Source organism: Stereum hirsutum, assembly GCF_000264905.1.
Source record: "Stereum hirsutum FP-91666 SS1 unplaced genomic scaffold STEHIscaffold_4, whole genome shotgun sequence".
NCBI classification, from domain to species: Eukaryota; Fungi; Basidiomycota; class Agaricomycetes; order Russulales; family Stereaceae; genus Stereum; species Stereum hirsutum.
In genome coordinates, this window is record NW_006763134.1 from 2,000,725 (window position 1) to 2,028,006 (window position 27,282).

General features: G+C 50.6%; 6 protein-coding genes across 6 annotated transcripts; 4 read left to right on the forward strand and 2 right to left on the reverse strand.

Moving 5' to 3' along the window:
- The first annotated feature begins 349 nt into the window (after nt 1-349).
- STEHIDRAFT_138260 (calcium-dependent phosphotriesterase) lies at nt 350-3,317 on the forward strand. Its single transcript, XM_007302046.1, has 7 exons — nt 350-903; nt 999-1,385; nt 1,457-1,692; nt 1,755-1,907; nt 1,962-2,024; nt 2,092-3,150; nt 3,234-3,317. Exons 1-6 carry the CDS (start codon nt 658-660, stop codon nt 2,393-2,395), a joined length of 1,389 nt encoding a protein of 462 aa, XP_007302108.1. The 5' UTR covers nt 350-657; the 3' UTR covers nt 2,396-3,150; nt 3,234-3,317.
- A 21-nt stretch (nt 3,318-3,338) lies between these two features.
- STEHIDRAFT_45584 (calcium-dependent phosphotriesterase) lies at nt 3,339-4,649 on the forward strand (the record flags this gene model as incomplete). Its single annotated transcript, XM_007301427.1, has 5 exons — nt 3,339-3,614; nt 3,724-3,959; nt 4,040-4,192; nt 4,261-4,320; nt 4,388-4,649. Coding segments are annotated over 5 exons (987 nt in total), but the record flags the coding sequence as incomplete, so codon positions are not given.
- Nucleotides 4,650-4,754: 105 nt separating this feature from the next.
- On the reverse strand, nt 4,755-6,850 carry STEHIDRAFT_154915 (uncharacterized protein; the record flags this gene model as incomplete). The annotated part of the gene is made up of 4 exons (XM_007302047.1): nt 4,755-4,787; nt 4,930-5,062; nt 5,130-5,770; nt 5,831-6,850. The coding sequence occupies 4 exons, from the start codon at nt 6,848-6,850 to the stop codon at nt 4,755-4,757; spliced, it is 1,827 nt and encodes a 608-aa protein (XP_007302109.1).
- Nucleotides 6,851-7,814: 964 nt separating this feature from the next.
- STEHIDRAFT_109479 (uncharacterized protein) lies at nt 7,815-17,281 on the reverse strand (the record flags this gene model as incomplete). Its single annotated transcript, XM_007302048.1, is given in 28 exon segments — nt 7,815-7,913; nt 8,062-8,085; nt 8,221-8,246; nt 8,266-9,225; nt 9,279-9,429; nt 9,485-9,670; nt 9,726-10,150; nt 10,230-10,403; nt 10,463-10,708; nt 10,778-11,010; nt 11,066-11,136; nt 11,206-11,319; nt 11,382-11,569; nt 11,639-11,985; nt 12,174-12,252; nt 12,317-12,385; nt 12,444-13,089; nt 13,161-13,216; nt 13,432-13,489; nt 13,558-13,676; nt 13,941-14,100; nt 14,335-14,431; nt 14,531-14,584; nt 14,640-15,852; nt 15,914-16,026; nt 16,086-16,214; nt 16,373-16,890; nt 16,982-17,281. 28 exon segments carry the CDS (start codon nt 17,279-17,281, stop codon nt 7,815-7,817), a joined length of 6,855 nt encoding a protein of 2,284 aa, XP_007302110.1.
- Nucleotides 17,282-18,992: 1,711 nt separating this feature from the next.
- On the forward strand, nt 18,993-21,826 carry STEHIDRAFT_154919 (uncharacterized protein; the record flags this gene model as incomplete). The annotated part of the gene is made up of 5 exons (XM_007302049.1): nt 18,993-19,351; nt 19,426-20,062; nt 20,117-20,208; nt 21,337-21,511; nt 21,605-21,826. The coding sequence occupies 5 exons, from the start codon at nt 18,993-18,995 to the stop codon at nt 21,824-21,826; spliced, it is 1,485 nt and encodes a 494-aa protein (XP_007302111.1).
- A 314-nt stretch (nt 21,827-22,140) lies between these two features.
- STEHIDRAFT_154920 (uncharacterized protein) lies at nt 22,141-25,560 on the forward strand (the record flags this gene model as incomplete). The annotated part of the gene is made up of 10 exons (XM_007302050.1): nt 22,141-22,486; nt 22,580-22,644; nt 22,696-22,836; nt 22,896-22,963; nt 23,017-24,145; nt 24,205-24,759; nt 24,826-25,056; nt 25,131-25,283; nt 25,349-25,478; nt 25,544-25,560. 10 exons carry the CDS (start codon nt 22,141-22,143, stop codon nt 25,558-25,560), a joined length of 2,835 nt encoding a protein of 944 aa, XP_007302112.1.
- Between the last annotated feature and the right edge of the window lie 1,722 nt (nt 25,561-27,282).

Consider the following 27,282-nt stretch of genomic DNA (forward strand, 5'->3'; position numbering starts at 1 on the left):
GAGCGCTTTCTACAGAGCTGCCTCTTTGAACTGGGGGTTTAAAGGGGTTCAGATGAACACTGCCATACGGAATATGATCCAATAATGCCAGTGTCAAAACAGCCGCCCGAGTCTGAGCGCAAGCTGAAGCCAGATATGTTGAACCAAGGGCCCGGGGGAATGATACCCATCATGCCGACCGAGAGACACTAGCCATTTCTAAGCATAAGATCAAACAAAAAGTAGATGGTATTGAAATGAAAGGCAGACAGTAGTTCAAAGCGTGGTGGGACAGGGTGCAATTGGCCGTGTTGTGATGGAAGACAAAGGCCCGGAAACAACGCGAAGTTCGAACACCGCCTGACTTTATACCTCATCGTACGCGTGCCAATATGTACTCTCCCCTTTCGAAATTTCCAGGTAGCGACAAACCAGCCATACTATTCCGTCGGCAGCGCAATGAAAGGCCCTTGGCGGTGTTCCTAAATTGGTTTTAATTTTGCGAGCTCGTTCATTGGCTCGACGACTGGGAGAGATAGGATGGCTTGATGCGGGGTGGGGGTGATGTGGATAAGGAGGTCCACCAGTAACTTCCCCCAAAAATTCGGCTGCCAGACTTCTTCTTTGCAACATAACTGCTACCATCTCCATCGTCTTGATCGACTTTAGCGACGTATTATGTCTGCCAGGAAAATACGACAAAAAACCGCCTCTGGACGACCACCCCAACGGAGTGCGAAGTTGACTTCCGATTCAGGTCGCTCGACGTCAAGTTATGTCGTGGCGTGCGTTATTGGCGTTGGTGCCGCCGCTGCGTTGTCTTATACGGGGTTGTATGATTTAGGCAGTGGGTTTGGTGAGAGTCTCGTTGAGAGGTTGATGGGCAAGGAGGACGTCTTCGAGGGTATTCCACCCCAGGCAGTCGTGCGTGTTCATACATCATCCATTCAAACTCATTCCGTGTCCATCCATTTTATTCTTGACGGTGAAGCTGACATTTACCTGAAAAAATATCGCAGTTCGTCGACCCCCTCTCGTTCGCCGTCCTGGGCGAACACAGCCCAGCCTCCCGCAACGACTCCTTCACCACCCTCTTCAACCCAACAAACTCCACACCACCTTTCTTCCAGATCTTCCATCCTTCATTCCTCACTTCTGTCCTCGGACCCAACGCCGTCATCCGCTCCATCGCATCAAATTCAACATTCTCGTTTGCCCATGAGGCACCGATATGGGACCCTGAGACGGACCAGGTCTGGTTCGCGAGCAATGCGGGGGGAGCGTTGGGGATGAGTGATTGGCATAGAAATAGTGTGGTTAGTAGGGTTGACCTTGGGGAGGTGGAGATGGCGTTGGAGTTCTTGGGAGAAGAGGATAGGGGAGCGATTGAGGTCGGTGTGACGCAAGTGAGTACATTTTGCATTGCACCTTCGTGTGTCCGAATATGAAATGTGGCTCTGATTTCGGTTGTGAATAGGTTGATCTCCCAGAGGAGGTGCAGATGACGAACGGAGGAACTGGGCCTTATAAAGGCGATTTGGTGCTCATCAACTCTGGACGGGGCACACGGCCTCCCAATATTGTCCTCGTCAATCCGAAACCACCACACAATCTCACTGTCCTACTGGACAACTTCTACGGCCGCCAATTCAACTCGCTGAATGACATCAAACTTCACCCGACCAACGGCAAGTTTTACTTCACCGATGTTATGTGAGCCCGTCTCCCGCTGTATGAACCAGCGCCAGGTCACTAACATGATGTCAACAACATAGCTATGGATGGTTGTACCACTTCAGACCTCAACCCATATTGCCTATACAACTGTACAGCTTCGATCCCAAGACGGGTATAGTACGAGCTGTGGCGGACGATTTCGACAAGTGTAATGGACTTGCATTCAGTGCTGACGGCAAGAAAGCATACGTGTATGTTATATCAATGACTACGTCTTCGGGATTTCTCTGACGATGTTTGTATAGAGCCGACACAGGTTCAGCGGGTGGTCTCCGCCTCGGAAAGAATCACGCCGATCCTGCTTCGATGTACGCAACGCCCACTATTCACTGACTTCCTAACCTGACTATTCTACCATCCCTTACCTTCATACAGATATGAATACGACGTCGATCCTCGCACAGGCACCTTCCGCGACCGTCGCGTCTTCGCCTACATCGACACAGGAATCCCAGACGGTCTCCAGTTTGACACCCAAGGAAACCTCTACGCCGGGTGTGGCGATGGAGTACACGTTTTCAACCCTGATGGTGTACTGTTGGGCAAGTTCTTCGTGGGGAAGACTAGTGCGAATATGGTGTTTGCGGGCAAGGGAAGGATGGTGATCATGGCAGAGACGGAGGTCTACTTGGTTAGTGGATTGAGGGTCGGTGGGTTGGACCTTGCGGGGTTTGTGTAGGCATGTGAGGGCATGAGATGGAGAGAGAAGGCCCTCGTCGATGAGGGCTCGTATGTGGGCTTTGTAGATGATACGATACGTGCTTCACTATAGCTGACGTCCGAAATTACGACTGACAATGGCCCCGACTCCCCGACGTCCTTTTCATATAAAAGTATTTGACTTTCTGCTGATCATCAACTCCCCACCGCGTACTATTCCTTTCCAGGATCAACATTCTACCCACGAACTATATACGCGTTCAAGAAGTCCGAACAAAGGTCCGAAAAGCTTGACAGCGAATGGCACGGCGGTCCGCCTTGGCTTCTCTCCTGCTTCTTTCTTCTCAAGCCATCTCAGCCAGATATCTCATGATGCCCCTGTGTCCCTTTCAACGTCGTCATCGCCAACACAACTTCCTATATTTCATTCACGAGGATATTTTTTGTCCCGCAGTGCGATCAGGTGCTCGGTCCATGTACTGGGAATTCCTATACCGCGGACAAGAATATATCTTCCATGCCAAACGTCCTTGGCTCACTTGACTTGCCTCGAGCTTTTGCCGTCATAATTGGCGGGAATAGGAGATGAGATGCATCGACGCGCTCAGGCTATAAAGATGGCCGGATGGTTCGACGGTCGGGTACGACATCCCTGGCTTTCGTCTGTCAGAGACCATGACCATGCCAACTGGCCTACTCGCTTCCGCTGTGGTCGCATTTGCCACCCTTGCACGTGCGGCGGATAATGTCACTCAGACTCCAGCTCAAGCCGTGGTATGTACCCACTATCCCTCCTTCTGAAAAAAAAAGGTCTGTCTAAACAGGAATTGTTCTTCCACGCATGCGTATGTACACAGCTCGTAGACCCTCTCTCCTTCGCAGCCCTAGGCGAAAATAACACCCTCTTCCGCGACTCCTCCTTCACCTCCTTCTTCAACCCCACAAATTCAACCCCTCCCTTCTTCCAAGTCTTCGACCCATCCTTCCTCACCACCATCATCGGCCCCAACGCCACCATCCGCTCCGTAGCGTCAAACGCGACGTTCTCCTTCGCTCACGAGGCGCCGATATGGAATCCCGAGACGAATGTGGTCACATTTACGAGTAACGATGGGGGCGCATTGGGGATGAGCGATCTGGATCATAACAGTAAAGTTGGGCAGATCAATATCACAGAGGTGGAGAGTGCTCTGGCGAATGCGAATGGGACGGAGGCGGTAGAGGTGACCGTTACTGAAGTAAGCATTCCCGAATTCCAAACTGGTTGATTTCATTGTCACGCATTGTTGGTGTGGCGGTGGCGACTGGTAAGAGTATAAGCTGATAATTAGTTCCATATTTTTATAGCTCGACCTACCAGAGACTATCCAGATGACGAACGGAGGAACAGGTCCTTTCAGGGGTAATCTAATCCTCACCACATCTGGCCGTGGCACGCGTCCACCATCCGTCGTTCTCGTGAACCCATCGCCGCCACATAATACTACAGTCCTTCTGGACAACTTCTTTGGACGGCAGTTTAACTCTTTGAACGACGTAAAGGTGCACCCTACAAGTGGGAAGATATTCTTCACGGATGTGGTGTAAGTTGTCCTGCCTTTTCTTCGGGTTCGTTTTCGGTGCGGCAAGGCTCGCCATACAGGTTGCTTACTATTGTTCGCAGATACGGATGGTTGAACCACTTCAGGCCGATGCCTTTGTTGCCGAATCAGGTATACATGCTCGATCCTGATACACGAGCGGTGAAGGTCGTGGCGGATCAGTTCGATAAAAACAACGGGGTTGCGTTCAGTGGGGATGGGAAGACGGCATATGTGTACGTCGGTTTGAGTTTTGTCCATCCCTATCCTCAGCTTATGTATTAATTTTTGTATCTGCTTCTAGGACGGATACCGGCTCATCAGGCGGTTTCTTGGGGAATAACCAGACAGAGGTAGCCACCATGTATGTCTCACTCTCGCACCTCATAGTTTTGAGTTATTCATAGAATTTACGATGGTTCATCCCACAGCTACAAGTACGACGTAGACCCCAAATCAGGCTCCTTCTCCAACCGCCGCACATTTGCTTATGCAGACACCGGCGTCCCCGATGGCATCCAAATCGACACGAACGGCAATGTCTTCGCCGGCTGTGGCGACGGTGTGCAGGTGTGGAACGACGAGGGCACGCTGCTGGGGAAGTTCTTCTTGGGAACGACGAGTGCGAATATGGTGTTTGCGGGGCCGGGGAAGTTGGTGATTATGGGGGAGACGGCGATTTATCTAGTGGAGGGGATGGTTTCGGAGGGTTTGGATTTGGCAAGCTTTGGCGCTTGAACCTTGAATTGTAATGGAAGTATGTAGCAGTTGAGCAGATGTATACTCTTCACAAAAGTTTTACGCAAACATGACGGGACGTTGACCTCGCAGCTAACAAAACATATTGGAAAATGTGCTTTAGTCTTGATCACAGTCAGAGCATAAAGTATCCTCTACATCTCAACTAAATTCCGTAATGTACAAATGTAGCCCATCGCTCAGGCCGTACTCCTTCCTCCCGTAACTGGCGTACCGCTTCATCAAGCCCATATGCAATTGAATCGAGGTCAATCTCCAGAGTAGAGGTCGATTCGTTGTCCTCTGTCTTGAATATTGCTTCATAAACAACGCGAGCCACCTTTGGTCCATCCGCGTCAGCCATTGGCCTGAACGATTATTCGAGACATCATCGTCAATGCTATAGTGACCAAACAGAAAGTTGAACGAGCGTACCACATCGTCGCAAGCACACTTCTGAACCCTACGAAGAGCATCGAAGCAGCCAGGTGCACCGTCTCATGAGGCTGACGCCTGTCTCCCATCGCAGACCCGCATGCGCTTAGAAATGCGAAGAAGGCATTAGGCATCTCGATTTGCATGAGTTTAGATATCGTAAGAAGCCCGTCCTGCATAGCGAATCCGCTTTCCAGAGCATCGCGAGGGTCTTGCTGTCCGTGGCACGCAAGATGAAGGATGGAGGGTGATAGAGATGGATCGGAAGCCGAAAGAGCCGTGATGATACTACGGACGGTGGGTGCAGCACTGTCTTGTGGAAGTATTGATGACGGAGGCACTATGCGCGATATGATGTCGATTTCGACAGATGTATTCTTGAGTGGTAGTAGTTTGGGTGCATTCGGGACTGCCACAGGCATGATCTTGACTTCCGATAGAGGTATCGTCTTGAGATTACGTCTTGCAGAGATTAGGGCAGCCAGGGTGGGTGTATAAGAAGAGACCATATAATCTGAGCACGATTCGATGACGCTGTCTTTCCTCTGAGGATGATACACTCCGGCAGCGTGCAGTGGTAGGAAACTAAATTCGGCGGTTGGACACCACCAGACCCTGGGACGATGGATACCGGATGATTTCTGGAAAAACACTTTTCAGTTTCATATGTAGGGATAGCAAGTTAGAGGTGTGAGACATACCGTGAGACCAAGAGTCTCGACGACGGGCTTGACGATCATCACCCATAGCTTAGCTAGCTGTTCAAAGTATGGGTCGAGGGCTTTCGATCGGTGTTTCTTGATATATCGGTCTGCATTCGATTCGTTTAGACTGTTGTCAGAGAATGTCTGCTCCGTTCCGCTAGAAGTGTAACTATCAAGACCGGCTAGTAGGAAGTGAAAGATGGGGGCCTCGACGTACTGCACATATTCAATCCCTTCTCGCGTCATCGTGGCGCTCCTTTCTTGAAGAGCGTTTCTTGGGTTTAATACGTTCTGGAGTTTTTGAAGATCAACCTTTGGTACAGAGATTCGCACATGGATAGGCCTTTGGTCCGGAGATGCAACAACAATGGCATACTGGTGTACAAGCATCACAACCGGCCCGCACGAAGCTGCTCGAGAAAGACTGCTATACGTCTCATTGAGCATGAGTAGCTCGAACCCAGGTATGCTGCGCGCTTCCGACAAAGTCGCGGAAAACGAAGCACTGAGATCACGGCGCCGTGCAGCCTCACGGTCACTACGCAAGGCCTCATTCTGTGTCCTGTAGTACTCTTGGTCCATGGCAGACAAGATAGACGATGCGTCGTCCGTGATCAAGGTCTGACTTCCTCCAAAAGATGTCTTCAATTGTTGACTTATAGAACGAAGTTTGTCTGCAAGGTCCGCGTTAACGACTTTCAGGTTGTCAACTGACGTCCTGAGGCGGAGAGCCTGCGACCATATGACTGCACGGCCTGCTTCGAGTATCTCGACAGCTTCCTCCGATCGACCAAGTGCAAGCAGATGGCTAGCACAGTGCGCGACAATGTCGTCCGCTTGCAACGTTTCCCTCAAGGCGAGAAGCTGCGCGCTCGTACCCAGGTCGAAAGCCGCGATCCGAGGAAGGAGAACGATGGCATGCTTGTAAGCCGTGACAAGCTGCTCCCTTTGGTCAGCAGAGAGGACAAACTGTGGCGAGATCCAGGACTCAGCGTCAGCCAACCTGCGTATGGCCATCTCAACTCGTAAACGCGGAGTCGTCACCAAGTCTTGTAGGTATTCAGTAATAGGTAACGCGGCCGACCCAACCGCCTTCCTTTCTTGGACGCGCCCAGCCGCGCGGCTCCCGTCCGCCACACGCCTTTGCCACGCGAGCGCGGACTCTGCCTTCGTCTCGACGACGCCGCCTCGAGTCTCTCAATGTGTTGTACTATGTCCTACGCAGATGTATAGCAACAACGGGTGTATAAAATAGCTGAGGGGTGTCTTTAACATCAAGATTGTGTGAATTGCAACAAAAATTACAACAAAAATAACAAAAGCGGACTAAGTAGTCGAGAATTATGTAAAACTCGCATACGGCAAGTCTTCGGAAGTTGAACGAACAAAGGATAGCAAAGGATTGAACGGAAGTATTATGATCCATAACTTTCGTGTCGGTGCTGCTTCTTTTTCTCTGGGGTCAAAGCTATCGTTGGTCTCGGAATGTAGCTTGTCCTTGGGCGTTTTCGCACTGGAGGTGGTGTCGATGGCGACTCGTCATCCCATGGATGCCAACAATCGCTTACGTGTCGTCCTGTTTGGTTTGATGTTGTTACAGTAAAAGAGGACCTGTTAGCCAGACATCTCGCGATGGTCCTGCCTTTTATATATCATTGAATCGAGATTTTCCTCGCGATAATCACAGGGAAATATGATGATGATCTCTAGGATGTTCACCGATGATTTGAGGATAATTTCTGGGATGCTTATGGATGGTTTACTATCATCTCGATCATCCCAGGATGGACTGATGATAATACCTTTGATACTCCTTAGCATTATCTCAGGATGATTTGAGGTATGATACTCGAGAAAACACCCCGGAAGCATCTCAGGATGATTTGGGAGAAACATCGCGGGATCATGTCAGGATGGTGAACAAGATTTTTTTTAAACGTTCCGGGGTTGCCTCCGGATAAACACCTGAGATTAAAAAAAGTCAAGATCTTGACGTCTTTTGGTGAGCATATAAATTTGCCAGCCGTGGCATGGGATATACAGGCCAAATGCCATTTTGTAGTGCTGGGGAATCGTGCAGCTAGACAATACACAACACAAATAATCAAGAAACTAACGTCGTATTAAAGCTATCGAGCACAAATTTTGGAACACCAAAACAAGGACTGCACATCAAACTTGTCGAACATAGACACCAAGAAAATATAAGTCATGGCCTCCTCACATACTTCAAAGATACGAATCACCATCACCTACGTTTCAAAAAAGTCATGGTCCGCAAGCAAAAACGTGCCAGATATCGGAACGGCAGGTATCACACAGGAACAGTAGGTGGTGGAGATAGACGTCAGCCAAAGTTGTGGTCTACAATCCCGACTGGCACTCACCGCAATAGGGGTCTCGTACAATGATTCTTCGTCATCACTTCATACCATTATTCCAACTCATGGATGTAGATGAGCCATCCAGGCGTTCTTGTGGCCCATGATCATAGACCTCTCCGAGGGTCGAAGGGATTGAGATCACAGGGTCAGCCTGGCGTAAACGAGTCTCTTGATGTAAGTGACTCATTGTGGATGGCCCAGGGCCTGCTACGCCGGTATCGCCACCCGGACCAGCACCGTCATCCGCTGAGAAATACCCATGGCCAGCAGTGCTCATGGACTCTTCGCTGAGGACATTTGACATGTCGAACGTATGGATATTGTTGTGGTGCATGTTCATCATGGATGGGACGAACTGGTTCATATGCATGTCGACATCGGTACGCATGTGCACAGAATCGGTATGGTCGGAATAAGGGCCGTGATGCATTGAAAAGCCGGTCTGCGGGCGATAATAACCTCCGACGTTCTGGTTTCCATGTCTGAGTATGGGATGTGAATGGTGATCGAAAGGCGCTGTGGAGGGTGCTCGTTCAGCGCTAAGGTAGTGAGGAGTGTGGCCCATCTCAGAGTGGTAATTATCCTGGCCACGGGCACTTTGAATACCTGGAAACATAGTATGGTGTACGCCTTGAGTGGCCGGGCCGTCCAAATTTCGTGGTGAGGTGTACCAGTCCGCAGAAAAATCGGTCATTTCCGATATAGGTGGCAGTGTAGGTCCAACAGTAGGATGATGATATGTCGATGCACTGCCTTGTCTATGTGGCCCAGGCATGAACGATAGGTGCGGAAATGTAGGATGTGTAAAAGATCCCCGGGCTGATGGAGGGCGAATAGATGGAGGGCGAGAAGGCCCACGTGAACGAGAAGACGAGTTATGAGAGGCTGCAGTTGAAGGGTCAAATGACATTGACGAGGTAGGGCGTGTAGTCGATGCTAATGTTGAGGCTGGAAAGGTCAAGACCTGGGGCTGTGGGGTATGAAGTTTGTTGTGTTGACGTATTACCCCTAAGAGCAGACTTGTCACGAGATATTTATCAATATGACGAGGGTGAATTTACCGTTCTCTGGAAAGAGTTCGCCACGCTCATCTCTCATGCCTGAGGAATTTGAGGGCGGGAGGATTGGGATGTCGCTCTTTGGTATCTCATCTGTCATCAGCGATGTAACCAAATGTTGCATACTAGGTCCGTCAATGATGCTGCCATCGTTCTGTGTGAAGGGCATTAGAGATTAGGTATTCGTCCACAGAAACCACAAAACTGACATTTGAAGTCCCTTGATGCTCTTCGTTACGCTTTAACAGTTCTGTCCGATTTGAACCCTTGTGGATAGGTCGTGGACGGGGTCGAGAATGGGGCTGGTCAGAAGTTACATTGGTGTGCGGGTGGGATGGTGATGTGGGCTGAGCGGACACTGCATTTTTGGGCTCGACAACGGTATGAACACGAGTCTATCGCATCTGTTAGTGTACTCCAGAGGCAAACCGTACCGTGACGGCCACGTACTGTTTCCGTTACACCCGGGGGAGAGTCTATGCGTTCATCTGTCATCTCGGTCATACGCCACTGTGCTTTCTCGCTGCCCGCACCACCAGTTGCCTCCGGATGAGGCTGAGAGGGTAACGCTACGGAGAATTTGAGTGTCTTGCTGCGGGATGTCGAACTTTTATGGGAGGTGGTGTCTGGTTTGGCAATATGGGATGATCGTGCGACACTTTGAGAAGAATCTTGTCGCGGTATCTTTGTGGGAGGCTCAGAGAGGTGCTCCTGCTGGCTAGGAGATCGAGGACGCTTCGGGTTGGACTGTGCGTCATTGTCTACGCTCAGCCCTTGTGTTGATACGACCTCGGTTTCTTTCCCCTTAGTTTGCATCTGATCACCAGCTGGTGAGTCGTCCGTAGTGGCGGGACCGCCTGACCCTTCTGCAAGATCTATGCCGGGTGTAAGATTACTCGTTTCACAATTGTTTGACTTGTGACCGCTCATGAAGAACACCATATCAGAACATACCTGGCCCGGTATTGTCCATAGATTCCCTCGATTGATCCGGAGGGTTAGGCTGCAGACGAGGCAATCCTTTCCGTGCAGATTTGCCAGTTCTATAGAGCACTCGACCAAAGGCAAGCTTGGACTCCGAATCAGGGGGCACGCCTTCGATGACGACCATTTCCTCTGAAAGATGGCCTGAAGATGAAGCCTTTTCATTAGTAGATGATATCTTGTGATCAGACAAAAAGACGCACCTCTAACACCGTTTCGGGCTGTATCTTTCAGTATAGCCATAGGATGAGTCGGGTCATTCATCTGCATACACAGTACCTCCATCTCTCTCTTTGTCAACGCTGAGATGCCTCTGCCAGCAGCTACTTCAGGCGGAAATCGTACGTCTTCCGGGTAGTTCTTCCAGTATAGACCATTGGAACCAAATTCAGAGGGAAGCTTTCTCCATGCCAACTTTTTGAGCGATTTTGGATTGACACCGGCGGCACCTGTGACAAAATAATCAGTCCACGCCATCTGAAGAGTGTATTTAAGTCTCTTATTGTGAGTGTGCTTACTCATCTGACGGCGCACCCAGTCTCTGATTCTGTCAGCAGTGCTATCGTATGCCTCTGCCTGATCAGCGACGATAGCCTCGCTCGAAGGAATAGGCTTGTTGTCGACGTTGAGGTTGTCCGATTTGACGTCAGGAAGCAGGCGTAAGACGGCTGAAGTGGATGCGAGAGGAACAGCGTTCATGACTGCGACCTGTGAGTTCAAAAACTTGAGACGCTCGACCCTATTTTGCTCACTATATACCATTGCATTAGTAGATGACCACGATACCGCTAGTCTATAAGACGTACTAAACATGGGTCTTAAAGTGCCCCTGTAGCTCATCAACATCAATTCCGGGCAAAAGAAGTTTCTGTAGGAACTGCGGGAGGATGAATACTCAGTTTTGACGGATGAGAGCAGTCGAAAAAATTGATATAGTCAATCGTACCCCGTGCGTGAGTGGTGTGCCAGAGACCCGTACCAGACTTCCATCACTGTTAACAAGCGCACCGCACGCAAGTATCAAGTATTCAAATTTATTCAAGCTTGATTCACGATTAGCCTATTGCAACAAGGGGCCAGGTTAACAGATTATCAGTGTGCCAGATGAGTGACATGACTCACGATTTCCTCCATGCTCGACACAGACTTATTAAAGAGGCGAGTCCTGTCAGCTATACTTGTAACACCCTGATCAGCGGCCTCCTCAAACTCCTCCCACCGCTCGAGTATTATTTTCCATGCGTCGTTTCGTGAATAACGTTTCTGAAACTTGTCGTAACAATATTTCACAATTTGGGCCTCTGTGCACCCTGAATTATGGGATGTTAGTAGGTGTCCACAGCATTATGCTTTACCGTTCCATGAGGTCCGAAACACACCTTGGAGTTCATCACTTTCCAATTGAGCACGTTCCTCATCCTGATGTTGCCGAAAGTATGGTTGATAAAGATTCCAGTGATTTGTGGCACGAGCACCTCCATTCAAATTCCGGTGGTTGTTGTAGTGCCGAAGCAGTCGCTGAGCAGACATTTTAGATTGCTGCTCAAGATCACCGAATAGTTCATCGATTTGCGCAAAGCCCTGGCTCAAAATGGCAGAGGTTGCATGAGAGACGCGACCGGTCGTTGTGCGGGCAACATGTAGTATGCTGTCACTGTCATCTTCTGAGCTGTCATCTCTATCACTACCACTGTCAGACCGGTTTGCCTCGTTATCCTTGTCGTTCCTATCAAAACGCAGCATTAATCTACCTCAGCTTGCCTGCATACGACATATGACTGTAATGAGAAAGCATACCCGGATACAGACACGTCAATTTCACCTGCCAAACTCACTTCGTGCTTGGAACGTTCGGTGCCTCTGTTGACAAATGAGGGGATAGAACTTTTACAAGACATCATGATTTTGACTTACTCGTGACCAGTGGATCTCCCTACTTGGTGTTCGCCGAGTGACTTGTTTGAGCTATGGGTCGCTTCTTTCACGGTACTGTCTAGAGTTGTGATGTATTATCAGAGCATTGAAATATGTCTATTGATCAACGAACTCTATCTTACCGTCTCTAATATCATGTACTCGAAGTGGATGAGGTTCGATGGCATTTGTCGGGTTATGAACTGATGGGCCTGTGTGACAGGGCTCAGTTCGAAGACCGATGTATACAATGACTTAAAATTTGCATACCTTCAGCTGGCGAGCCAAGCGATTCATATTCCTGGTGTGGGTCCTCAAATATTGGAGAGTGTTCGGGGACTTTTGAGACATAGTGTCGTCGATGTGGCATATCGCCGCCATTTTCTGGAAGCTGGCTGGAAGTAATTGGTGGAAGGTGCTTGTTGTCTCCCTCGACGTGTGGTACAAGGGTATGCGGCACATTTGTTGTGAAACCAGTGCTGGAACTCTGAGAGGACTTGGCTGGAAGTTGAGCGAAACGTATCGGAAGGAGATTTGTCTGGTGAGCAGAGTCATCAAGATGAGAAAGAACAGGCTGCTGCTTGAGGCGGTTTGCGTTTTGGCGTTTTTGGCGATTTTCCAAGACAATATCTGTCGGAGACTCCGGTTCCAGAGGCGGAAAGCCTAGATCCTGAGAGGGTGATTCCGGAATGGCAGAGAAGGAGCGAAGAGATGCGAGACGAGTGCCTGTTGTATGAGCATTCAAGAATAAGTCATCACTTTGACCCATGGCCTGGCTGTAATTGGTGTTCCGAGTCGTAGGTTGAAGGGTACCGTTCTGGTCACCACGAGAAGGACTGCGAGGTTGTGATTCCGCCCGGCTTAGTGAGCGAGTGCGGTAGCGTCGTTCAGAATCCGCCATCAGAAGGATGTAAGCCTGACAAGGAACAGGTTCAATATGACAATCGTGAACGAATTTCATAGTCATAAGCTGGAGTCATAACTTACAGAACTCCAAGCACGGGTTTGAGTCTGGCCGAAAAAAACCTGGCAGTAAAAATAGCCTGTGTACCAATATTAGAAGGATATGCGAAGCATATAAAGCTGAAGCTCACCGAGGCGGAAGACCTAGTGGCAGAGAAGAGGAAACAGGTCGCTCCCTTTGAGTAAGGGTGGCTTGACTACCTTAGCCTGATGTGTCTGAGCATGGCCCAGGGTAGAGACAATGTGACGACACGTCATTGAGGAGTATGCAACCTGGAGACGGACAAGGACTGACGCGTTTGTAATATCGTCGCGTCTACTTCAGCGAGCAACGCGTCTGCAATTTGGATGTTCTAAATGGAATAAATCTTTATTGATGACTTCATCTGAGAGAAAGAGATTACGGACAGTATGAACAAACCACGATATTGAGCTCTTGCAGGCTTGGAGGACGGCGGGCTGGTCGAAAGTGCCAGAAGCGGTGATTAATACGAGGTTCAGCAGGGCCATCGGAATAGAAACAAATGCTCAAGGACACACCTAATAGACAGGATTTTCGTCCCTAGAACAAGTGCTAGGATTTTTGAGTGTTAAAAATGAGTGAGGGTAGTACGAGGTGGAGATGTGGTGGTGACAAGACGGAGGGCGACGGAGGGCAAGGGCAAGAGGGCATGGTGAGAAAATTCAGGGTTGTTGATCCTCTGCTCGTGACCGAGGAAATGTATTACCTGTCCATTGATGTACATAGCCTGCGGTCTACTAAATCAGGATTTCGAAAACACCGCTTGCGCACCGATAGCTTACGATAGTACTGCTGATGGACTGGCTTGATGTAAGAATGTTGGATACATGGGGGACTAATCGTATCCATGTACGATATGTGAGGCAAGACCTGATCAACTAGAAATGTGAAGGAAAGGACGTGAGGAAGGCCCAGTGTGTGTTGCCACACTGCTCTGATACACTGTTCAAATGAAGAGATGACATAATAAGAGTGGCGTCGATGGGTGACACCCTGAGTCTTGCGTTTGAAATAAGGTCAGAGTGTTTTTTGCTCAATCTCCTTCATACTTGAATGATGGCCAAGGTGCAGAGGCCGCAATTAACATTAGAAAATTAGTAAATGTCATCGTAAGCGGTTGAACAACAGTCAAAGTGCCACCAGTCCAAGGCCGATATTTCAATCGCCACACGTTACCCTAATATAGGAAGAAAATTGCATGACGAGGAACATTTGCATATCTCCAAGAAAAGATGCTCGAGGCTTGTCAATTTGTAGGGCCACAAAGCAACGGCTGGACAAGCGACACCACTAGGATCAATTATCTGACTGGTGGAATAAACGCCACAAGATCACGAACAAACAAACCCTCGCCACACAGAGACCCACCTACCACCTGTGGCACAGCCGTTTCTCAAAAGCCGGATAAGTGGATATTGTATCACAACTGAAAGGAGACAGGGATATGAGTGACATTGTATATTGATGTTAATAAAACCTACCTTTTCCGTTTCCTACTGTACGCAACGCTCTCCGATACCTCCAATTCTTCCTTCTCTTCCTCTTCCCCTTCTCCGTCGCCATCGCCGTCTTCCTCCTCATCTACATCCCCGTTCTCCTCATCTTTACGTGCATCATCTCCTTCTATGGGCGTGCTGGGGTACGCATGGCTGTTTAATTCCGTCCACTCTGATCGGCAATTGAGAACATCGGGGATATAGAAGTTGTTCGTTGCCCGAGTCCGCATGCCCAAAGAGAAACCCGATGCGTCCATGAGTTCGTCAAAGTCAGAGGATGTATGCGGGAACTGATCCAGCCTTGATTCTGGCGAGCCAACCCCTACTAGTGGGACATCACCGTCAAAGAGGTAGGAGGCGTCCAGTCCCATATTTGCAACCAGGCCAGGCCATACGAATCCAGCACCAAACAGGTTGCTTGGAGGCTCGAGCATTCCGGGAGCACTGAGGAATGGATCAACAATGCTCTTGTCGGAGAATGGGTCACTGGCGACAGCCATATCATCGCCGTAAATGGCTTGGATTGGAGGGAGGTCCTGTGTGGCAGAGCTCGAAGGTACGGTGAAGGAGTTGGCGAGGACGGAGGCAGGATCGTTTGGAGTGGCGATTACGGAGGCTGGATCGTTTGGAGTGGCGATTATGGGGCTGGCTGTGAGCTGAGTGGGATAGGAAGCGGTCGACGAGGGAGTGTCCGTAGTGCCTGACTCAGACAGACTCAAGTCAGAAGGCAAATTTGACACACCCAGGTCCGCAGGATCACCATGAACGGTTTGGAGCACAGAGCAGTTCCTCGTGACGGAACTTGACGGTTTAGTGAAGGTGGCGAGCATGGAGGTCGGTTTGGTCATGGTGGCGACCGTGGGATTGGCTATGCACTGAGAAGATATGGGGTCGAATGCCGGGGGCGTGTTCAGTGTATGTGAGGAAGAAAGATCCGAGTTCAGTGATGAACTGGATGCATCCGGCTTCTGTGACAGCGTCGACCGATCTCGTTGTGTGTGGCGCCATGTGGAAGTTGTCGATGGAGTGATATCTAGTTCGAGGAGTGGCGTGGACAGAGCCTTAATCATGTCTGATTGTGCTGTGCTAGGACCAGGCTCGCGTATATGTGAGTCAGTTTGGGTGGCCCAGGTCTGTTCAGGCTTGAGCTGCGAGGCCACACTGCTTTTAAGTGCGCGGCGATTGCAAATCTCAGGACCTAAGTAAGCACCGCAAGTCAGTGAGATGCTCGAGATGTAGTACAAGAGTGGTGAACTGACTGTAAAGTGGGCTTATTGTAGCCACAAACGATGTAGCAGCCGCTTTCCACCCCGCTTGATCAACTTCGTCCCATCGACGACCTACTCCACCATGGCCGTTGTTATTTTGAAGTCTGATAAAATGTGTTTGTTGAGCGTAAGGGCGACGAAGACTGTAGCGAAAAATCCTCACGTCAAATATTGGATTTGACCATTTTTTGAGGGCCATGGGCCGGCAAGAGTGATGGTGGCGCACAGCCCCGCCTTCGCATAGATTTTGTCGAGTGTAAACTGTAACTCATTGCATATGCCGTCGATTTCTCTGAAAGCACAGTGCTCAGTGCCAGCGACATGTAATCAACGATTCAATGATATGGGAGGATTAAGAGTACAATGCAAAATATGAGACCATGATGAAAGCGTAACGAAAAGGGGGCCCAAATTCATGAGGATGGACAAGGGGAACGAAAAAGAACTCACTTCTGGTACTCCTCCGGAGTCCTTTCTATTACCTCAAGTTCCTTTGCCCTTGCCCTTGCCTTCTCCTTTGCTCTCGTTTTCTCTCTCCTTGCCTTCCTGCGTAGGCCTTGGGCGATCTCCTTCTCCACCTCCTTCCTTTTCTCCTTCGCCGCAACAGCCGCAGCGTGTGCTTTGGTCACCTCCTCCTTGAATTCCGCAGGTTCGTTATCGAAGCACTCTGGGACAGCGGCATTCATGGCATGGAAATTTGAGGGTTTGGGCAGCTGAGGTGCACCACCGGAGGCCATGCTGTCATCGAAATCAGCCAGAGCTTGACTCCACTTGCGATTGTATGTATCCTTGATTCGTTCAAAGTGATGCTGCTTGTAGAAAGTAAGAAGTCCCCCGACCCAGTTACCCGAGGAAGATTCCTGTTCGACAGAAGTGGCACCGTCTTGCGCGACAGATGTGGCGGCGTTTGTCATTTGTTGCCCTTCAGCGCCATAGGCCAAATTATTCCGCATCCATGCTCCAAGACGCTAACATTTGACAGCACATATCGTTAGACCCGTCACCAAGAGTATGATCATGATGAGACTGGCGGATTGATTGTAGTAGGAAGGAACGCACATCTCGCATAGCCACCCAATGCCTGGTATACTCCCCCGAGCCTCTTGGTCTAACAACGCCAGGTTTCAAAACATAAGACAGTTCAATATCATCCGGAGGCGCTTCGTTGTACGGTTGATTAGGTCCAAAATTCTGGAACCAGAGATTTGTAACACGATCGTAGAAAGTGCCACGTTCAGCCTTATTACCCTCGCTAGCCCAGAACTGATCTCGGTGAGCGAGAAGGAACTCTCTGGCTTTCCCATGAGCCCAACTCCCCCGGCCACGCTTTCTAGGTTCAACTTCAGAAGAGACTGACATGAGACAAAGGATTTGATAGAGTCAGCAAATCGAAGCCTGAGAGGGAGGAGAACCAGAGTGAAGACGGAGAACGCGAGTGGAGAACACGAGTGGAGAACGCAAGTGGAGAACACGAGGTGTGACAGGGCGGACCAGGCAATACCATAACAAGATTTGATGTGAATATTTCCACGAATGCGGCCATCATCATTGCGCCCAGAAGAAGGCAACAAGGATCTGTGTCTCGATAGATGTCGGTAGCTTGGAAGGCCGGCAGATTCCGAGCCTCGCTTGAACCTTTCGTGGCCAACAATATGTTTTCCTCTTTATTCTCTTTGTCCCTCTTCTTACAGGCTACGGTTGTTTCCTCAAGCGCAAGGCAGATGAGGAGACAAGCGCCTTTGCATCCCGACTCAGGGCACCAAAACCTCGATGTCACCACCTTCCATTGGACATGCGAAGCGCAGAGGTAAAGACATTGCAATGTAACTGGGCAGGTCCGCCAGTTCGCATTGCAATGTAACCGGGCAGGTCCGTCAGTTCGCATTGCAAAACGCCCGTGCTATAAACAGCTGCATCAACTTGCTCGTTGAATGATGTTAGTCATGTACGTCACATCCATCATCTTCAGGACTACAATTTCCTATATCTAATATGTAAGATTCTATACGTCTTTTCCACCTTGAACAAACCACCACCTTCCGCTGCCTGCCCCGCAGAAGCACTCGTTCGCCAATCCTTTCAAAACTGCTTGCAGGTACTCCCTGTGGACCATTTCCCATCGTTTTCAATGTCATCGAAACCCCTTGGAGACGCGACCACTGCTGAGATCATACTGATGGGGCTTCTAGTCGGCGTATACTGTATCATCCTTATCTATGCTGCTTATTATATGTTCTGCACCCGCACTGTACGCCAGCCCCCCGATGCAAACGAGACCTGAGAGGGTCCACCTATCCAGGTAGGATGTATTCCTAGATGAAATCTTTCTTTCTTTTTCTAACTTTAAATCATTCAGCACGTTCGCTTCGGTGCTCGCCACATCTCAACAGTCAAGATTCTTTGTATTTGTCGTCGTGGCATGGTATGTTATTTCTGTGGCTCTAAGTAGCACTATCTTACTGCTGTCTTAGGTAGACTGTGAGGTCATCGAACGTATGTCCTTGCTCTCAAAGGCAGTCTACTCTTGCTGAACTACTTCTTCTAGAACGACATAGCACTTTGAGCAGACCGATAAGTTGATTGACATCTGGCTAGACACCGAGGACTGTCTTTGTAGGATTGCCGACGGGCTGACACGGCGTGGCTTTGCTCTTTTTGATAATGTGTTTTACGTTCTCGGTTCATCTGTGTGTTGTTTTCTGCTTTCCTTTCCTCAAATTAATCGTACTGTGTGTCGCTCCTTAACACCCTTTATTGAGACAATATTTTTTCTGATAACGAATGGGAAATATTAAAGACGGCGAATACGTGAAGTAGGCAGAGATTGTGTGTAAAAATAGGGATTGCTATATACTCAATATGGAAGCCAAGTAAACCTTTTCGAGGTTCCGGTGCCACCCGCAGCGGCGACAGATCGGTATACAAATTGTACAATTCTGTACAGCTACTCACGGTCTGTCCAGCATATATAAACTTGCCCCCTCCTTCTGGGATTCATGACCGTACCTGGACTCTAACCACCACCATCTTCCACTACTGCTTTTTTCCGCTACCTCAAACCGACTTCCATATGGCAGAGACCTACACATCTACACCTCTTAGTCCCGTTGCTCCTCCTCCGTCTTTGGCTGCTTCGTTTGAACTTGACAACAACGAGAGCGATGTCGAAGTCGACGACGACACCGTCGCACAATTTACCATGGTTCCGCCTCGCCTAATCACTACTCAGCGCGCCATTGATGAGGATGCGGCTTTTGATGAACGCTCGTCCTCTCCATCTCTGAAAAGCGATGGCGGCCAGATCAACACCCCTTCCACCTTCCTCCAAAATCGACCGCCGACGCCAATGCCCCTTAATAGGCCGATGCACATACTGCGTAGCTGGGTCATCGTTTTCAAAGGCCTTCACCAAGGGGTTTTTGACATCAAGTAGGCCATTTTCTTTATCACTATGCTATCTACCCTCCTGTATCACGTTCGTCAGTCTGATATTATACATATAGCTCAGCACCACCCTTCGTACACGGCAATATCGAAGGCGATGGCTACAAGTCTTTCACAACAAAGGCAGAGGCCGCCTCCGCTTGGTACGACCACCTTCGAGAGCACGGCATGGGTAACCTCACCACAGTCTCTGCATCATCCCCATTCCCCGTTCCCACTTATACCTCTCGTCCATCCTCCTCCGAGCATCCACTATCGTTTCATAACCCTCGCCCTCTCACTCCACCTGCATCCCAGAACACCACTGACGAGGAAGGGAACACGCTCTACTCCAGAATCACTGCTACCGTTGGCAGCGAGTTGGACTCCGTCTCGACTGGCAACCCCAACGACATGGCCGATAACCAAGATCCTGGTTCTGATGCTGCTTGGCCAGATGCAGCCAGCGAAGGTCCTGAGTTTGCTTCACAACCTCCTAGCGTACACGGTGATTCCAGAGATGGATCCCACCCGCTTCCAGGTGCTGGCAGAGATGGGACGGGTGGATTTGGTGCCCGTGGACCTGGAGCTGGTGGATCTGGGACGGCGCCTTTCACTGGACACGGGTTTTCAGGCCCAAATTATCCTAACACCAGCCCTCCCTTTTCCATCTCGGTGTCAGGAATCGTTCCGCCAGCTTATCCACATATATTCTTCGTAAGTTTTTTCCATCTTCACCTTGTTCCGTGCTTCTCTCAGACGTTGCCAAAGAACTTTGCAGCAGGCACGCATCACCCTCAAGCCCCGCATATGTATGCTCCGCCCCCTGCCAACTTTCACTTCAATCATGGATGGAACGGGATGTAAGGTCACTTCGGCGGCCCGGGCATTCTGAATAGGAGGAGGGATTATGACAGGTTGGCTTTGACGACTTCGACGTACACTATCTCAACTAACCTAGACATCGCTTCGAGCCAGTGTATCTTGTCAACTTCATATCCCGAGTGCTGTTGTGGTTCTGTCGTCCTCACTTCTTGATATTTTGTTATTGTCGAGCCTATTCTTCTTGGCTTCTATGTCTATCTTTTCTTGTTAACAGTGCATCCGTCACATATTCTTGGACATGTCTCATTTGTCATCATCTCGAGTTATTTAGTATCTTGTTCTTGGCGCCTTCTGACTGCTCTTCGCTGTTCATTTCCAGCTCAGTATCCTTTTGGTGCAAGTTTATTCCAGTATACCCTCTACCTCCCAATTTTAAACGTGTTCCCTTTCTCTATTGCCGTGTCACTCATACATTTTTTGGTCATCGCCCACTATTCTCTCATTCTTCTATACAAGCGCTTTCACTGATACCTCTACCTATTGTCCTCTGTGTCATTTCTATAAATTGTGCCATTCTCGTCACTCCAGTCCCTATTCAGCCCGGTGCAAAGACAAGGATGTAAACCCTTGCATGTAAGTACTTGATATACAGAGGCAGAGCAGAGAATTACTCGGGGCTGACGCGAAAGCGCTGAAGTCGAGTGGTGCCACCCACGGTGGTAAATACCGCTGTGCCACATAACATAAGCTGATTGGGTGCAGCCAATCAGAACTTAGCTTATCGAAGAGTTCGCCACAGCCTCGTTACTTCAACTCTCATCGGTCTCATCTTCGTTCTAGTCGACAATGGCTCTTCTCCAGGTCTGAAGTCAAGCCTTTCTTATATATCTACTGGCAGCGAGTTTATCCTGGAGCTTAGACTGCAGGCTGCACACTGGTTTCTTGCTCTTTCCTCTAACCAATCACATACATGGCACACGAGGTCAAGCCGCTCAACCCTAGTCTCCCTCGAACACAATTGACCTTCATGTCAGAAGGTGTGTCCCTCTACCCAATATCCGTGTGCCTTGTCTGGTGTCGCCCTGATTTGCGCATGACACCAGCGGCGAGGGTTGTTTTTTTCGAACTGTGTTTGAACAGAATGCTGACATTGTTGACCTTCTTAGATCATTCTTTGTCTTGCCGAGGCCTACCACCAAGATCACAGTACCGCAAAGACCCCGTCAACACCCAGCTCTGAGCCTTCTACATCGGTCCCCGACCGTTCGCCATACAACCGTGCTGCCACTACAATGCTACGACCGCTGCGCCAACATCACCGCACGCGTCCTCGCCCTGCAGGTATGTCACGTATATCATCATCTCTATCCTTTCCTATATGAGGTGTCCATGTTAGCTTGGCATCCGCTAATATTTACTACTCTTATTCTCCAGTCCAAGTCCGTATATACTGTGCCTGACAGCCTCTATGCCAGACTGTGGCAAGCTTTCCCACAATCTATACAAGCTACGCTCTTCGCCTGCCCGCCTTCGACTTCTCTCATTTCGTCCACCTTTCCACGCACACCTTCATATTCCCGCGTGCAGCAATCTGTACGATCTAGTGGAGATCGTCGACTCCGCCAAATTCTCATCGTCACCTCTTGTTTCCACTAATGTGGTCGTCCACCACCTCCAAAACTATCAAGTATCCGCAACACACCACGTGCCACAGCAGAATACTCGCCGTCCTCTGCGTCCTCTTCATGCTCCTTCCCCTCTGACGTGTCCTCCAATGCCACAATCTCTGACCCTGCCTCTTTTGATGCCCCGAAGCGGTTCTCCATCTTCGAGCGCAGACACCACTGTCGCAAGTGTGATGGCATCTTCTGTGCCGCCTGCTGTATTTCCCGCTGGACTCGAACGGCCTGAATGAACAAATCTCGCTCGAGCTTCGCGTGCTCTTGGGCGCGTCGATATCGGTTAATTCGATGGCGTTTAAGGACGAGGGTCCGGGGTCGGGCAAGATGGTGTTCATTGGCAGTAAGACGGAGACGGCGTTATTGAAGTTTACGAAGGAGAGGGGATGGAGGTCGTATCGCAAGGTTCGGGATAATGCGGAACGGGACGACGGTGTCGCTCAGGTTGTGCCGTTCTCAAGTGCACGGAAGGCCATGGGTGTGGTCGTTCAGCTGAAGGCAGGCGAGAAGAAGAAGTGGAGGATTCACTTGAAGGGCGCCAGCAAGATTTTGACGGTGAGGTGCAGGAGGCACGTTGTCGTGGCTAAGAAGGGCGGGAAGAAGGTGACTGGGGAGAAGGACATGGTGGACGGGGAGGGTCAGATAGAGACAGCTGAGATAGGGGAGCTCGAAGCGGATAATATTTCTCGGACAATCACGTTCTGAGCTAGTCAGTCGTTGCGGACTATAGTGCTCTGTTACAGCAACTTTGAGCAGTGGCCGCCGAATGGTGCCGACATCGATGAACGGTATGAGGTGTGTTTCTTTCTTTCTTCTCGTTTTCCCTTGCTAATAACTTGTCATCAGGTTGAATACGAGCATCTGGCAAATGGTCTAACTCTCATAGGTATCACAGGAATCAAGGATTCTTTCCAAGACGGTATCCGAGAAGCTGTGGCGAACCGTCAGAAGGCCGGAGTCCAGGTCAAGATGTGTACCGGCGACAACGTCTTCACCACTCGTCCTCTTGGTACTCCGAGAAGACGACGCGGGTTTCTGATCCTCAGGTCGAGTCGCGCACCATGACCCTCAACCCTCTCACGATCACCATTTTCCTCCGCTTCCTCCGTAACAAGTATGTGGCTTTTAAATGCGACTTAATCACGTTTATTTATGTTCTGCCCATAGTGCCACCAGCATGCGCCCGAACGACGTCGACTACTGTCTCGAGATCCGAAACGCCTGTCTCCAAATCCACCCCCGTCTCATGAACCTCGCTCCCGGCACCGACGCCGAACCGGGCTTCACTGTCATCAACTACTCCCCCGAGATCGAGGCCGAAGTGGACGGGATCTTCAAGCAGATGTACGACGAGCAGATCACGATCGACGAGGTGATCGCGATGCTCGAGCGGAACAAGTCGTCGACGAACCCGCGCGAGAACGAGATTCTTAGCTGCATGCTCCTCTTCCTCTTCGACGAATACAAGTTCTTCCAGACGTGGTACCCCGCCCGGGAGCTCGCGATGACGGGATACCTGTTCGGGTCGATCATTCAGTTCCAGCTCGTCGACTATATTCCGCTCGGCATCGCGATCCGATACGTGATCGACGCGCTGAACTGTCCGCCGGAGACGAACCTGTTCAAGTTTGGGATTCAGGCACTGTCGAGGTTCGAGTCGAGGTTGTCGGAGTGGCAGCCGCTATGTCAGGCGTTGTTGAATATCCCACATCTGTTGGAGGCGCGACCGGACCTCGGGGCGACGATTCAGCGCGCGTTGGCCGCTGCGGTTCATGGGTCGAGTACGCCCGGGGGACTGAGTCTTGGACCTGCTGAACCACCCGTTGTGTTCAATGTGATTCGTCCGGACCAGTTCGAGGAGGAGGTGGAGGAGCCGCCGGAAGAGGTGTCGGACAAGATTTTATTCATCGTCAATAACCTCGCGCCGATGAATTTCGAGGCGAAGTTGGAGGATATGAAGGGGAGTTTCAAGGATGAGTACGCAAGGTGGTTCGCGAATTACCTCGTCGACCAGCGCGTGAGCACGGAGCCGAACAACCACACCCTTTATCTGAGGTTTTTGGACGCGCTCGACCGGAAAGTCCTCTCGAAGTTCGTGTTGCAAGAAACGATCGTCAAGTCCGCCTCCATGCTCAACTCTGAAAAGACGATGCAATCGTCCTCGGAGCGTTCAATCATCAAGAACGTTGGCTCCTGGCTCGGTACGCTCACCCTCGCGCGCGACAAACCGATCAAGCACAAGAACCTGTCCTTCAAAGACCTGCTCATCGAAGGCTACGAATCCGGGCGTCTGCTCGTCACGATCCCCTTCATCTGCAAGACGCTCGAGCCCGCAGCAAAGTCGACGGTGTTCAGGCCGCCGACCCGTGGCTGATGGCGGTCATGGCGCTCCTCGCCGAGCTCTACCATGTCGCGGAACTGAAGCTGAACCAGAAGTTCGAGATCGAGGTGCTTTGCACGAGTTTGTCTGTTGCGCTGGACAGTATCGAGCCGACGTCGATATTGAGGCATCGGCCGATCGGCGGGATGGAGACGATGGCGGGCCCGGGGTTGCCGGATTATGTGGGCGATATCGAGGCGTTGCCAATTGGGGGAGTGGGGGGAGGAGGAGGGTACGATCCGAACGCGCAGATGCATGTGGGAGACGCGCAGTTGTTGTCCCTCAGTGGTGCTGGCTCTGGCGTCGGCGGTGGAGCTGGGGTTGGGGTTGGTGGCGTAGGTGGTGGCGTAGGAGGGGGTGGGAATGTGACGAACGAGACGGCGGCGGCGAGGGCGGTGGGAGCGCAGATTGAGGTGTTGTTGGGCGAGTTGGTGGGCCGGGTGACGATTAGTGGGCAGCTGGCGCCGTTGCCGAGTAATCCGGCGTTTAAAAGGGCGGTGCAGTTGGCGGTGGATCGGTCTGTGAGGGAGGTGTGTTTGTTCTTCTTTTCTCTTTTCCCTGAGGAGATGTAGAGCTCATCTGGGTGGGACCTGTAGATCATACTTCCCGTCGTGGAGCGCTCGGTCACTATCGCGGGGATATCGACTCGGGAGCTTGTCGCGAAGGATTTCGCGACGGAGCCAAACGAGGAGACACTCCGTGGCGCGGCACACAGTATGGCGCAGAAGCTGGCGGGGAGTCTCGCGCTGGTGACGTGCAAGGAGCCGTTGAGGAGTAACCTTTCGAACCATCTGCGGCAGTTCTTGAATGATCATGGATTTAGCAACGTGCGTCCATTCTTCTTTGTGGTTCTTACTAGTGAGAGACTGATTGAATCACCTAATTCCTTTGTGTGCTACAGCAAATGGTCCCGGACGCAGTTATCATGCTCCTCGTGCAGGATAATATCGACTTGGCGAGCGGGACGATCGAGAAGGCGGATATGGACCGTGCGGTCGCGGAGGTGGACGAAGGCTTTGCGGGGGCTTATGATGCGCGGAGGCGACATCGACAGGTATGTTTCTTGTCCTCTCTTGTTTTACTCGCTCGTTCGAGTCCTGATCATCGTTCTCTTGTCAGACGGCGAGGGGTCAACCGTTCTGGGACTCGAATGCACTGCCGTCGGCTTTCTCTGCTAGTCTGCCGGACCCGCTTAGGATCAAGGTGAATGGTGTGCAGCCGAATCAGATTGGGGTGTATGAGGACTTCGGTATGTTTTTTGGTGTTTTTGGTCGGTCATCATAGTATATGTGTGGCTGAACTGATATATTCTAGCAGAGCTTGAGCCTTAGAGGCGTTGGACTAGCTGCCCTTCATTTCCGGAACCTCGATCCTCATGTCATGAAAGCTGTCGTTCCCCGTCTTCATGTCCTCGCTCGCTTGTCACCGAAGGACAAACAGATATTGGTGGAGACTCAAGGAACTCGACGAGGCTGTTGGCGTTACTGGCGATGGTACAAATGATGGACCTACGCTCAAGACGGCCAACGTCGGATTCTCCATGGGTATCGCGGGTACAGAACTCGCAAAGGAGGCCTCGGACATCATTCTCATGGACGACAACTTCTCCTCGATCGTCAAGGCCATCATGTGGGGTCATTGCATTAACGACGCTGTCCGGAAGTTCCTCCAGTTCCAGCTCTCCACCAACATTACCGCCGTCATTATTACCTTCGTCACCGCCGTCGCAAGTCAGAGCGAGAGCTCGGTGCTCAGCGCTGTACAACTACTCTGGATCAACATCATCATGGACACCTTCGCTGCTCTGGCCTTAGCCACGGATCCGGCTTCGAAGGCGTTATTGGATCACAAACCGGATGTCAAGACGGCGCCACTATTCTCGGTCGACATGCTCAAACAGATCCTAGGCCAATCGATATATTAGATCATTATCATCCTCATCTTCCACTTCTTGGGACTCAAGATCTTGGGCTTCCCGGAGGGTAACGATTCGGACGACGCGACGGTGCAGACGCTGGTTTTCAATATCTTCGTGTTCGCCCAGATTACGAACTCGTTGAATTGCCGCAGGCTGGATAATAAGTTGAATATATTCGAAGGCGTGACCAGGAACTGGTATTTCATTTCGATTACGGCGATTGGTTTGTCTTTTCTTGTTTTCTCGTCCTCCGATGCATACCTGAGCTAACTATCTTTCGCGTACAATAGAAATCGCCATCCAAGTGCTTATCGTTTTCGTTGGAGGAGCTGCCTTTTCCGTTCACCGCATTGGTGGTCACAAGTGAGGAATCTCCCTCGCTCTCGGCCTTGTCTCTATTCCCCTTGGTGCCGCTATCCGGTACATCCCCAACGGCCCCTGCGAAGCCTTCTTCAAGAAGGTTCATCTCATGCCGAACCCAGATATCCTCCCTACCATACGTGCAGACGCGGAAACCGGCCTCGGATTTGCCATCAATCGTGTTCACAACAATTTGGGCACGTTCAGCCCGGTCAGAGGCAGCAGGATGAGGGGATCTTCATTTGTGGGGAAGAGCAGGGCTGGAAAGGTCGACAAGACCGGCGCCAAGAAGAACCTCTCCTCGCTTTCGCACTACCTCGAGAGGCAGATCTATCATCATTCTCGCCCCTCCCGACGGTCAATCCATTGCCCCTGCTGTTGCTGCTCTGCACCGGTGCTCCATTCATCAGCGAGTTCGCATCCTGCCACCTCCCTTAGACCCTTCCGTCGTACCTAAATTTACCTCTCCCGTAGGCGGTGAGCTCGGCGGGCTCAACTATCATTTGTTGCGATTGAAGAGCGAGGTCTGCAAGCGCACAGGTGGTGGTCAATGGACTTTGAAGAAGTACCCTGTTGACGCTGCCGCTCGCCCTCCTGGCCGAAGACTTTTGTATGATGTCGAGATGGAGCAGGAGGAGGAGCGCCAGTGCAGAGCACGGGAGAACCCAGTGGTCAAGGATGGAGGTCAGTGCATGTTCTTTTCCTTTTACCTCCATTCATTGTTCATCAGAGTCGCGCATTCATCCACAGCCTTCCAAATACACATCGCTTGCGA

Coding starts and splice junctions, on each gene's coding strand:
- STEHIDRAFT_138260 (XM_007302046.1), top strand. CDS start 658: ATGTCTGCCAGGAAAATACGACAAAAAACCGCCTCTGGACGACCACCC. Junction 1,693..1,754: donor TTTTACTTCACCGATGTTAT/GTGAGCCCGTCT, acceptor TCAACAACATAG/CTATGGATGGTTGTACCACT. Junction 2,025..2,091: donor CACGCCGATCCTGCTTCGAT/GTACGCAACGCC, acceptor ACCTTCATACAG/ATATGAATACGACGTCGATC.